Here is a 12,457-nt window from a genome sequence, read left to right as displayed (position 1 = left end):
CCACTGCGTGCCTCCTCTCACTCACTCAGTGGGCTTTGTCACCGGGACACCAGCCCCGGCTGTAGGTGCGGTTGATTGATTTTCCTTTGTCTTAAGTCCAAAAGTGAAGGACTTCTCTCTTTCTGTAAAGAGACTTTATTGTTGAAGGGAATGAGATGTCAGGCATTATCTTCTCCACCTGTGTGTACTACCTTCGGGGTGCTTACAACCTTTTCTTGGGAAGCATTAACACTGGAGACTTAATATCGAACACCTATACCCTAAAGCAGGGGTCCCCAGCCTCTGGGATCTAATTCCTGATGATCTGAAGTGGAGCTGATGTAATAGAAATTAAGTGCATAACAAATGTCACGTGTTTGAATTATCCTAAAGCAATCTCCGCCTTCCCCATCGCGCCACCCCACACACACACCTCCCATCCCCGTCCCCATCTGTGGAGAAATTGTCTTCCATGAACCGGGCCCTGGTGTCAAAAAGGTTGGGGACCACTGCCCTAAAGTAGTTTTAAATGGACCTTTTAATAAGATTCTATGGAGTATTGTTTTATTTTGCTGTGTGTCAGTGTTTTTCTGACTTGGAGAATTCACTGCCTGACATATGTGGTAAAAATATAGGAAATAGTTGAATATCTGTAGTTCTCTTTCAACTTGTGTGAATTTAGGACAAAGTGTGAGAGGTAAGTGAAGAAATATATATACATTTATTGTCTCTCAGACAGGAGAGAAGAGTAGAGATGATGCTTTGGAAGCCATAAAAGGAAACTTAGATGGGTTTTCCAGAGATGCTAAGATGCACCCTACTCCAGCATCACACCCTAAGAAACCAGGTAGTTTTAATTTTAATTTTCTTTTGATGGAAGATGATTGAAGTCCCTGTGTTTTTAACTGACGTGTGTGTGTGTGTGTGTGTGTGTGTGTGTAGAGTGAGTGTTGAATTCTTACTTCAAGCTAAATACAGATTTAGATGTTTTAAAATTTATAGTGGATTAAGAGCTCTGGTCTAGATAACTGTCTTGCAGGGAAAACTTCTTGTCTTCTAGTAAATGTCAGTATGTTAACTTTACTTGTAAATCTTCTGTACAAATGAGTATGTTAACATTAGTAAAACTCATTCACTCAAAGCAAATGTAGTAAATGAGTTTACTATTGCATTCTTATTATTTTAAATTAATTTTACTTTTTATGAACTAGTGAACTAGTTTAGGTTTTACTCAATGTGATTAAACTTACAAATTTTCTCAATGATTCCTTTAAAAAGTCATGGATTTAATAATTTTCTTGTGAAATTTTAGTTTTTTCTTTGTAGAATTGAAAATATATTTCTTTGTAGTTTTTATTTCATTATTTTTTATATTCATTTCATTATGTCATCATCAAATAAGCAAAGGAAAAGTACCTGATAAAGCAGAGTAAAGGGAATTCATGGGGGTCGGGGGGCGGGATTGCATGTGTGTTAAACATGTAGCAGTTGAAATGAATCTTATCTTCACATAGCTGTTACCACATCCTTTTTTAAAATTTGATATTTTGACATTTTATTCTCAGCTAATTTCAAGATTAGCTTACCATTAATGGGTGAATAGTTTTCATAAATAATTCAGCTAAATACTATTATTTCCTAGCATATGTCATATTGACAAATTTTATCTTAAACCTTTATATTTTATAGGTGATATTAGGAAGAAATAATCTAATGTTGGCACAGTAATGAGTTCTTGACTTTCTGGGACAGCTTTGCCTCTGTCCATTAATTTCACTTGTTAGATTATATACTCAGGTTATCCTTACAAAAAGTGTGCCCCAAAGTAAAATATATACTGAGATTGAAAAGGGAATGGATATTAGTGATCAGAATGAGTTCAGAAAGGAAAAGCATTACCTCAAGGTGAAAATGTATAAGCTGAATGAGCTAGTCAGTAAATCATTGGAGTATAGTCATTGGAATGGTAACATTGGACCCAGCATGGAGCTTAGAAAAAGGAGAAGAAGGCAGAGAGGGATGGTCATTGTCAGGTCACATACTGTTCTATCCATATAGAATGCCTTGTTTGGGCAGCCAAGTATAGTTTAACAACCTCACAGGTTAAATAATAAATTGGGGTTTTGATGTTCAGTCAATCTCTTGAGTTCATTCAGCATGCATGCAGTTAGCTGTTTCTAGTTAACTGCTTCATGCTTAGCTAGAAAAATACTTGTTTTCTGAAGCAAGCCCAAGGAATTACCAGAGCTTCTCCAGCTAGGATCTTAAACCTAGGCCTAAAGCACCTAAAGAGTTTCCAGCCTTTTTCCACCAAAGACATCTTTTAATTTTCGCCTATAGACTGTTTATCTTAAAATAGTGAATACAAACTGTATCACATAATTTTTATACTTCTTATTAATCATATATATATAGCTATGAGTTTTTAAGCCAAATATATGCCACATAGAATTAAAGTAATCCCAGTCAAATGCAAGGAAATATTGGTATAGCCTAAAAAAAAAAAAAAAAAAATTGGTTTAGCCCAAATAGGATCCATCTAAAAATATTCATAGTAGCTCTCAGTTTTCCATTATTGCTATTTTCTACCAGTAATGGTCAGAGAACCGAAACTGAGAACTTAAGTACACACTGTCAGACACTCTCAGTAACCATTATTGGGAGGGTTGGGATTCATTATGACATGGCTTTTTTTCTTTTTTCTTCATTTTTTATAGTCATTTTGCGTTTTTTATAGAACTTTAATGCTTCCAGGTTTTATTTCATAGATCCAAAAGAGAAGCACATAAGTGTCCCCATTTTTCAAATGAGGGCTTTAAAAAAAAAAGACTGCTCCTTGTGACATTAGACTTTAGTATTAATAAATGTTATAGCAATTCAAAGTTTGCAATGTGAAGAAGCAACAATAATATTATTGTGAATGAGCCTTAGATTATTAAACCTAATCCCTGTAGAGAGGTTTATTACGTAAGTGAATCTCATATTTGACAGTAAAAAGCCATGGTGACATTTGTATCTTTTAGAGGCAGAGTTCTTTTAAACATAGTGCTTAGCTAGGGTTTATTTTTTTAATTGGCTGCTAAGTTATTTGACTTAACACTTTATAGTGTCCTAATTTTGGTGCTTCTCCCAAGAAAGCATCACTTTGGTAATGTGTTTGATGTTCTTGTTGCCCCTGTAATTTTCATTCCCTGTAAAGTAGCTTTCATCCTCCTATGAAATATGAACTATGCTAAGTGTATCAATTAGGCATGATTTATCAAAAATTATAAGTATGTGTCATGCATTGTTTTTTACTGGCCTAAGGAAATTTAGTTATCAGCGTGTATCTCTAAAATGTATTCAGCAGCATATAGGCAGATTTTCTTATTTATATTGGTTTGAGAAAATATTATCCAAATAAACAGATCAGTTGAGTTTCAAAAGTAATCACCACTTTGATGTAAATTACTAGTGGTCTCGAGGAAAAAAATGAGTGCTATTCTAATAAAAGGAGGAAAGAAATTTTGAATTTTACAGTTTTCTGCTTTTGAACCAAATGCAAAATAGCTATAAAACCTCTTTTTTAAAAAGACCAAAAAGCTATTTATAGATAGACATCAAAGTGTTTTGCATTCATTGTATGATTCCGTGTGACTGTCATTACATGTTCTTTCTTAGTCGCCTCCACTGTTCATGCTTCAGTATGTTCTGTTGGAGTTGTGCTACATCTCAGTTTCTTTTCCCCTGTTAATTTTCATTTCTGTGTGTTTCATTGCCATTTTCCGTTTTGCAGATTATCCCACATCATCTCATTCTACTAAAACTGTCTCCCCATCACCTGCCTTTCTTGATGAAGAAGAATTCAGTGACTTTATGCAGGGGCCTGTTGAAGTTCCCACATGTGGGCCTTCCTCCACTTCCCAGCCTTTTCAGTCTTTCCATTCCACCACCCCACTTGGCCAGTTGCATGTACAGAAGGCTGGAGCACAGCCTCTCCCTCCAGGTCAGAGTCCTATGTCTATTGCCTTACATGGTGTCCCTGGGCAAATTCCTTGTTTCTTTACTGCTTCAGCCTCATACAATGTGCAGGAAACAGGTAACTCCTAAGCTCTTAATGAAAATATTTTGAAAAATCTAGAAAAATTTATTTCACTTACATACGTAGAATAATACAGTGATGTTGGCAAAGAAACATGGGCCTGAATATGTGAGTACTATTGAAATTCACCAAAATAAGACTCTAGATAAGAATCTAGATTTTTAAAAAAAAATCTGGGGGCCTCACGTTCTGAAAAAGTGATTTGAAACTTCTATTGCTAACTTTGGGACCTATTTTTTATTATTATTTTTTAAATTACAAAAGTATGCTAACACATTTAAAGCAGACTTGGAAAATACAGAAAAAAGTTATAGTTCCACTAAATATTATAGTTATTTTTAAGTAAATTAAGATTTTTTGTTAAAGTTTCAGTATCAAGCTCTCAAAAATTAATACAATGAACAGACAGAAAAATAGAGGTATATAGGAGACCTGAAAAGCACTGTGAATCAATTCAACAATTGAGATTTATATGGTTTTCATACAACAGCAGGATACAAACTCTGTTCATATTTCCTGAACTGTAAATCAGGAGACACTGGAACATATCCAGGGACATAAAGCAAGGTGAAAAAAACAAGGTGCAGAAGTTTCATGGTCTAAAGGTGTTGAAATGATACACAGTCTGTTCTCTTATAACTATGAAATTATATTAGAAACCAGTATCAAAAGTTATTTGAAAATAACCCACATATTTTCAAGTGCACTGTGACATTTACCAAAACTTAGCCTTTGAAAGCCTCAATAAAGTTAAAAGACTGAAAAAACACAGAGGCTGATTGCAGAGAAGAAACATTTAAATGAGAAATTAATTTCAAAATGAGAATTAATATCAAAGATTACTTTAAAAGCCCCATGTATTTAGAAATTAAATGCCCACTTTTAAACGATAGGTGTATCTAAGAAGTTATGATCCCTTTAAACCACGTTAGAACTGTAGTAACAAACTGATTTTTTCAGAAGGTGACTCTTGTTTGGGGAAATACCCATGATCATTTTCTTAAGAGTAATTAGCCAGGGAAAGCTGCTTTAGAAAGTGCTCTCTGGTTCTGTGATAAAGCATGTGGGGGTTCAGAAGCCCAGGGTATGCATTTACTATCAGTTTGTCCTTGGACAAATCTTTGAACATTTCTGTACCTCGGTTTTAATCACATGTGGGAACGAGGGGTGGGGCGGGGGGGCACTTACTCTGTCTTGAGATTTAGAATAGTGCTGAGAGGGCTCTTAGCTGACATGTTCTTGTCCACACTTTCTCAGTTGACAGATGCAGAAATAGGCAGTAGTCTATAGAAGTGTCTGTATCTTGTGTAGGTCACCAAATTTCTAAGGTAACACATCTTTCCCCACGCCATTCTACCTTCTGTCTCACAGAATTCCTGAGAATCAAAGAAGATAACGATGGTTAAGTTTTCTAAAATCACTCAAGTATCTCCAGTTCTGTACAAACGTGTGGGCTTGAATTATTTCAAAATTTAAATTATATGTGGCAGGGCCTTCCCTTTAGAATCTGGGGGTGGAAATGGATGGTTGAAAAATTAGAAGCTTGCAATACTATACAAATAATCCTTCATGCTGTTTGTTTAGGCTCTTCCTTGGAGGAGAAGCTCCTAGTATCTTGTGATTTAAGTACATCTGGGCAGGAACAAATTAAATTTAATACCTCTGAAGTTGGGCACAAGGCCCTAGGCCCAGGTTCCAGTAAGAACCATCCCAGTTTAATGGCCAGTAATGGGGGTGCTGTAGATGGACGTGTAAGTGGTACCACTACTGCAGAGGCAGCAAAGACTTCAGACCAAAACCTGTGCATTGAAGAGAGTGGTGAGCTCATGAAATTTTCAGCAAAAAGTTCACGTAACCAAATGTCGCTCCAATGCTAACACCTTAAGCGTTAATCTTAAAATGAATGCTGCTTGATTTTGCTAATTGAAATTTTTTGCTTAAAATAATATGTAATGCATTCTTTTCTGTAATTAACCCCTACGATTTTGCTCTGAATTCTTTCAATACACTGTTACTCCTTTAAAAAAATTTTTTTTGATAACCAGTTTTTTTAATCAAAATCATTCCTGATTTAAAATTTCTTCTTTTATTTTATAAAAACTTTTTCCCCCTCTTAAACTTTCTGTTCTTCCTTAAGGTTGAAAAGTTAAAATTTAACTGAAAAAGTCACCAATGAGAATATGTTTTGCTTCTTGGAAATAAACCATACACACTGCTGCCTGAAGATCCACATTTTTGTAAACTCAGCTTGCAGAGATGAATGTGGACAACCCAGGAGGCAAACTCTTGGAGGCTGTTTTACAGGACAAAGTGAAAACAAAAAAATGTAAATAAAAATGCTATACATCTGAGGCAGCAGTGTCATATTCAAGATTTTAAAACATAAAACTTTGCAAAGAAACATTATTAAAAGCTACAAGTGAAGCTTGGACAATTTTTTTTTTTTTGTACACGTAATTTTTAAACCATTGCCTGTCATGTTTTTGCCTGTAATTTGTAATATATGTGAATGGTACAAGCTTCATATGATCCAGAGTATTGATTTGATACATCTTAGGGTTTTTTTGTTTTCTTTTGTTTGTTTTATGTTTTTATAAAAACATAAACTGTGTTTTTAGTTTATGCCTTAGGACAGTGTTAATGTACGAGAGTTGGTTAGAAACCAAATTTTAGTTGAATTGGTGACTTTTTTTTAGTGTCTCCAGCCAGCATGCTTCTTATAAAAAGCCATGACTCAGTGTGATTTCCACTTCTGTTGCACGGACCATTACATACATTAGATGGTGTTCTTTATCTCCTAGGTGTGGGGGTATTTCCCTCACAGGATCCTGTTCAGCCCAGAATGCCTCCTTGGATTTACAATGAGAGTTTGGTTCCAGGTAAAAAGCTTTTTTGCCCAAGATTCCTATCTGGATACTTTACTTCAAATGTTGTAGTGTAGTTGTAAATGTTTACTATTGTGGCTACAGAATATGCAGAAGAAATTATAACTTTATTTTTTCTGAAAGAGTACAGAAAATTAAATACAGTTCATATATGAAATAACTATATAAATGAAGGAAAAATGTTTAGCTGTAATGTCTTAATGACCATCATATAACTTTTATTTCTAAAATGTTGTCTTAAATTTACTATTTTAAAAGACACTATCAAAATATAGCATCACCAACTCAGTGGACATGAATTAGAGCAAACTCTGAGAGATAGTGAAGAACAGGGAATCCTGGCGTGCTGCAGTCCACGAGGTCGCAAAAATCGGACACGACTTAGCAACTGAAGCTTTTAAACACACACGTAATTTCCTAGCCAAAATATGTGTTCTTGGACTTCCCTGGTGGTCCAGTAGTTAAGAATCGCCTGCCAATGCAGGGGACATGGGTTCCATCCCTGGTCTGGGAGGATCCCACATGCCACAGAGCAGCTAAGCCCATGAGCCACAACTGCTGAAGCCCGCGTGCCCTAGATCCCATGCTCCGCAGCAAAAGAAGCCACCTCAATGAGAAGCCCGCATGCAGGAGTGAAGACCCAGCACAGCCAAATAAATAAATACAAACTTAAAAAACATATGTTCGTATGGCACGCCTACTAACCTTTAATCCATATATAATGCTAGATGTAAAATTTCTTTTTAAACATTTTTCTCTACCTTAAACCTGCTTTCATCCATCAGCTCCTCTAACTAGGGTCACCAGATTCAGCAAATCCACATACAGAACATCCAGTTAAATTTGAATTTTATATGAACAGCAAAAAATTATTTAGAATAAGTATACCCCATGCAATATTGGCATCCTGTATTTTATTCAGCAACCCTATCCCTAACAGCTTTTCCCACTTTGTCCTTTAGAAAGTCCATTTTATTGTGAAAGACTCCCCAGTGAACCCTTCCTTTTTTTCAAACACTTATTCTCCTCTCTCACTTCATCTGTAACTGTGTCTTCCTCTGAAGGCTCTGTTCCCAAACACCTTACCCAGTGATGTTTTCTCTAATAGCCTCTGCTTCACTGGGACAAGACAGAGGTGATATGGGTATAATTTGTGCTTCCCACTGCTATTAATATTTGCAGATTAGTTCCACCATCATTACTTTACAACTTCTTTTTTAAAATCCAGAGCATCTGCTTACACCACCTCTGTCTTACTGCTGTACTGTCTCCTGGTGAGAAGACTCCCTCTTACTTCTAACCCAAAATCTTCATCTGTAGAACCAAGCTCCAGCCTCTCTTCTAAGCTCCAGACCCTAATTGTCTGCTGGACATTTCCACTTGAATATCTTTGTAGCAACTCAAACCCTTGATGTGGCTTCAGTTCTGTAAAAGCAGTTTGACTTAGGATTATTCGTTTATAAGCATCAATGACAACAAAAAAGGTGAATCATTTGTAATATGTTTACATTTGTTATCTGGTCTTTCCTTTAATAGATGCCTATAAGAAAATTTTAGAAACCACAATGACTCCAACTGGAATAGACACTGCTAAACTTTATCCCATCCTGATGTCATCTGGGCTTCCCAGGGAAACTCTTGGACAGATATGGGCCTTGGCCAATCGAACCACACCTGGAAAACTGACTAAAGAAGAACTTTATGCCGTTCTCGCCATGATAGCAGCAACACAGGTAGACATCCTTTAGAAGGTTAGGTGTATATTTTCAATATAAACTGGGAGAATATGAATCCTTTTTCGTACAACTTATAGAACTCTTTGAACATTAAAATTTAGGTTATTTTCAGGATAGAGTTCTTCAGAATGTACTGTTTATATGATATGCGTGCTAGCACAATACTCTTTTATTTAAAGGCTTTACTATATTAACATTCTCTGACCTAACTGTAATCCTTTTGAGCTTGAAAGTTAGTAATAGATGAAGTTTCTCTGTCCTTTGAAGTCCTTGTCTAAAATTCCTTAGATATAGATAAAGTGTACTCGGTCTGGCAGCAGTTTTTCTCATATTACAAAATCATTGTAAAGGATTTGATTACAGTGAATTAACCAAACTTGTCAGAGTGAAAATGTCATATTGAGTGTGTGTTGGCCATTTCTTTGCTACATATTAGATTTACATTAACCTTATAACTTACTTTCTGAAGTCAAATTCCTGCGTCCTGGGAGAGTCAGAGAGAAAACCCCAGGGCTGCAGATTTTACATTTAGGTCTCTGTGTCAGATGCGGGCCGTATGTGGTTTGCAGTTTCCTAAAATGTCCCCGTTTTCCTCCTGTTCTGTGTAGAGGGGTGTTCCTGCCATGAGTCCCGATGCTTTGAATCAGTTTCCAGCGGCTCCTGTTCCAACCTTAAGTGGCTTTCCTGTGACTTTGCCAGCTGCTGTGAGTCAGCCCACAGGGATGCCCTCAGGCCCTGCAGGCTCCATGCCCCTCACCCTCGGGCAGCCAGTCATGGGCATTAACCTTGTTGGGCCAGTCGGGGGAGCTGCAGCCCAGGCTTCCAGCGGCTTCATGTCAGCTTACGCTGCAAATCAGGTAGATGAAGAGGATGTGTGTATTCCAAATTATCTCTGAAAGTGAATCCGAGCAAGTGTTTTTTCCAAGAAATGTAGTAAAGATTGCTGGATTATGATGGACACTGGCAATGGAAATTAAGCAGTGTTAAATGGCACCCCACTCCAGTGTTCTTGCCTGGAGAATCCCAGGGATGGCGGAGCCTGGTGGGCTGCCGTCTATGGGGTCGCACAGAGTCGGACACAACTGAAGGGACTTAGCAGCAGCAGCAGCAGCAAAACAATGCAACATTGAATTTTTCATTATTTAAAAAGCAAAAGAATTTCTGAAGCCTTCAGATACTTGAATTTTGGCTAAAAATGTGTAGTTCTTTATCATATGTATTTTAAACATCAAGTTTAATAAAGCTAGTTAAATCCTTAAGCTGTTTCTTTCGAAAAAGCTGCTAAGCCTGATTAAGATGTTTCCTTTTATTTTTCATTTCTCAGTTTAGCAAAAAAAATTTTTTAAACATATATTTAGTGTTAGTAAAAATGTGGGGAAAGGATTTTTTGGTACAGCCTTTTTGGAAGGCACATTTGGCAATAGCTATCAAAATTCTAAATATTCGAGTCGTCTTAACCAGCAGTCATGCTTTTAGGAGTCCATCTCACAGAGCTAGTAACTCAAATGAGCAAAAATATACAAGAGTATTTGTTGTAGTGTTGTTAGAGTGAAAATTAGGAATAGCTGCATATCTATCAACCAGAAGAAAAATGTTAAATAAGCTTTGGTTTATCTGTACAGTAGTAGACTATTGGATTATTCAGATGAATGTGGTGGATGCACATGTACTGCATGAAAAAGATGTCCATGTTGAATAATTTCATTTAAGTGCAGAACAATATAGTACAAGCTTGTTTTTCGATAAAACGAACTGTTAACAGCATTCACTTCCTAGAGCATGGGATTACGAGTGTTCACAGTTTATACATAGATGTGATAGATTAAAACAAGTTTGTGTCACTTGTCATATACAAACGTGATTAAACTGTTTCATAAAGATGGCAGTTTCTCAATCTATTAAATGTGATTCAGCTATTTAAAAATTATATAAATTAAGTTAAACCGGTCTTTTACCATTTTTACAAGAATATTTACAAGTACTAAGCAGCATTCTTGCCTTAAGTGGTTGAGCTGATGTTATGTCTAAAGGGTGTTCTCCTAAAATTAGGTATTTGTACTGAAATGGGAGCATTTTAAAAGGTTGTCTTTGAAGTTGATGGTTAAAGATTTGTTATTTAGCTTTTTATTATTGGATGTTTTCTGTTTCAATGTCCTCTGTAAACCTAGGTGGTCAAACCAGAAGATGACGACTTCCAGGATTTTCAAGATGCTTCCAAGTCAGGGTCACTTGATGACTCATTCAGTGATTTCCAAGAGTTGCCGGCTTCTTCAAAATCAAATAATTCTCAGCATGGAAACAGGTAGAAAAGAGTTGCATATCGTTAATATAGTATTTAATAATTGAGAAAGAGGCAGTCTACAATAAGAAGCCTAAATAAAAGAGAATTAAGACTCCTTACTCTCATGATTTCTAGATGATTCCCACTGTATTCATACTTTTATTCTCCAAACTTCTTTCCCCTTTGTCCACCTTAAACTTCAGTTTCTACCGTTCCTCCCAGTATACACCTACTTGACAATATTTCTTTCTGCTTGTGCTAAACCTGATTTATTACAACTGAGTATATTTGTGGCAAGGATGACTTCATATTCTTATATTAGATTCAGGTCTTCAACTGCTGAAAAGCTTTATAGACAGGGGTACATATTTTAACATGTTGCAATATAGTATATATTATTGCTAATCTATACTATATACTAATATTGTATACTATCTGCAGAAATCATTTAGAAATTGAAATGCATATATATTTCAAATTGAAATATGAAATATGAATAGACATGAAATATAAAAATTCATGTCTCTCTTATGTTTAAGTTGAAATCGGTGGCTTTTAGGCCTTGAGGTTTTCGTTTGTGTGAAAATGTTAGTCACTCAGTTGTGTCTGACTCTTTGTGACCCCATAGACTGTAGCCCGCCAGGCTCCTGTGTCCTTGGCATTCTCCTGGCAAGAATACTGGAGTGGGTAGCCATTTGCTTCTCCAGGGGATCTTTCTGACCCAGGGATCAAATCCAGGTCTCCTGCCTTGTAGACAGATTCTTTACCATAAAGTTGCGTAAATGTTTTTCTAATGTTTTATGTACTAGCTTAACTTTTAGGTACAGTAACTGATTCAGGATGTGGTCAACACCTTTCCATCTTTTTTTAAGACTTTTTTTGTGTGTTTGTTATGGACCATTCTTAAAGTCTTCATTCAATCTGTTACAACATTGCTTCTGTTTTATGCCTTGGTTTTTTGGCCACAAGGCATGTAGGGTCTTGGCTCCCCGACCAGGGATTGACCCCCACCTCCTGCATTGGAGGTTAAAGTCTTAACCACTGACAGGCCAAGAAAGTCCCTCTGTTATTTTTAAAACATTTATTTACTTATTTTTGGCTGTGCTGGGTCTTCATTGCTTCATGCAGGGTTCCTCTAGTTGCAGTACTTGAGACTCTCGTTGTAGCGGCTTCTCTTGTTGTGGAGCACGGGCTCTTGGGCGCATGGACTTCAGTAGTTTTGATGCATGGGCTTAGTTGCCCAGAGACATATAGGATCTTAGTTTCCTGACTAGGGATCGAACCCATGTCCTCTGCATTGGCAGGCGGATTCTTAACCACTGGACTACCAGGGAAATCCCTCCTTCATCTTTTAAAAGTATTCATTAATAAATACTTCTTCCACCAAGTAAAGCATAGGAGGCTTTGAGTAAGCAGTGTGAATTTCTTTGGTTGTTTTGGGAACTTGTTTTTGTCAGGATACATATTCCATTTCTCTTATATTCCTGTTTGTGCA

At 36.5% G+C, this 12,457-nt stretch overlaps 1 protein-coding gene across 10 annotated transcripts in view; it reads left to right on the top strand.

The window, feature by feature from the left end:
• The window catches only part of SYNRG (synergin gamma), an 85,432-nt gene that overhangs the window by 26,898 nt on the left and 46,077 nt on the right, over nt 1-12,457 (top strand). For 5 of the 10 annotated variants that reach the window (XM_015458543.3, XM_005220011.5, XM_005220010.5 and 2 more), the window contains 7 exon segments: nt 715-826; nt 3,755-3,964; nt 5,645-5,878; nt 6,862-6,939; nt 8,482-8,678; nt 9,290-9,538; nt 10,850-10,983. In XM_015458543.3, the coding sequence (XP_015314029.1) occupies nt 715-826; nt 3,755-3,964; nt 5,645-5,878; nt 6,862-6,939; nt 8,482-8,678; nt 9,290-9,538; nt 10,850-10,983 (1,214 nt within the window). 10 annotated transcript variants of the gene reach the window in all.

The sequence above is a fragment of the Bos taurus genome, chromosome 19 (genome assembly GCF_002263795.3).
Source record: "Bos taurus isolate L1 Dominette 01449 registration number 42190680 breed Hereford chromosome 19, ARS-UCD2.0, whole genome shotgun sequence".
NCBI lineage: Eukaryota > Metazoa > Chordata > Mammalia > Artiodactyla > Bovidae > Bos > Bos taurus.
Note: the sequence above shows the minus strand (reverse complement) of the source record. Positions and strands in the feature narration are given on the sequence as shown.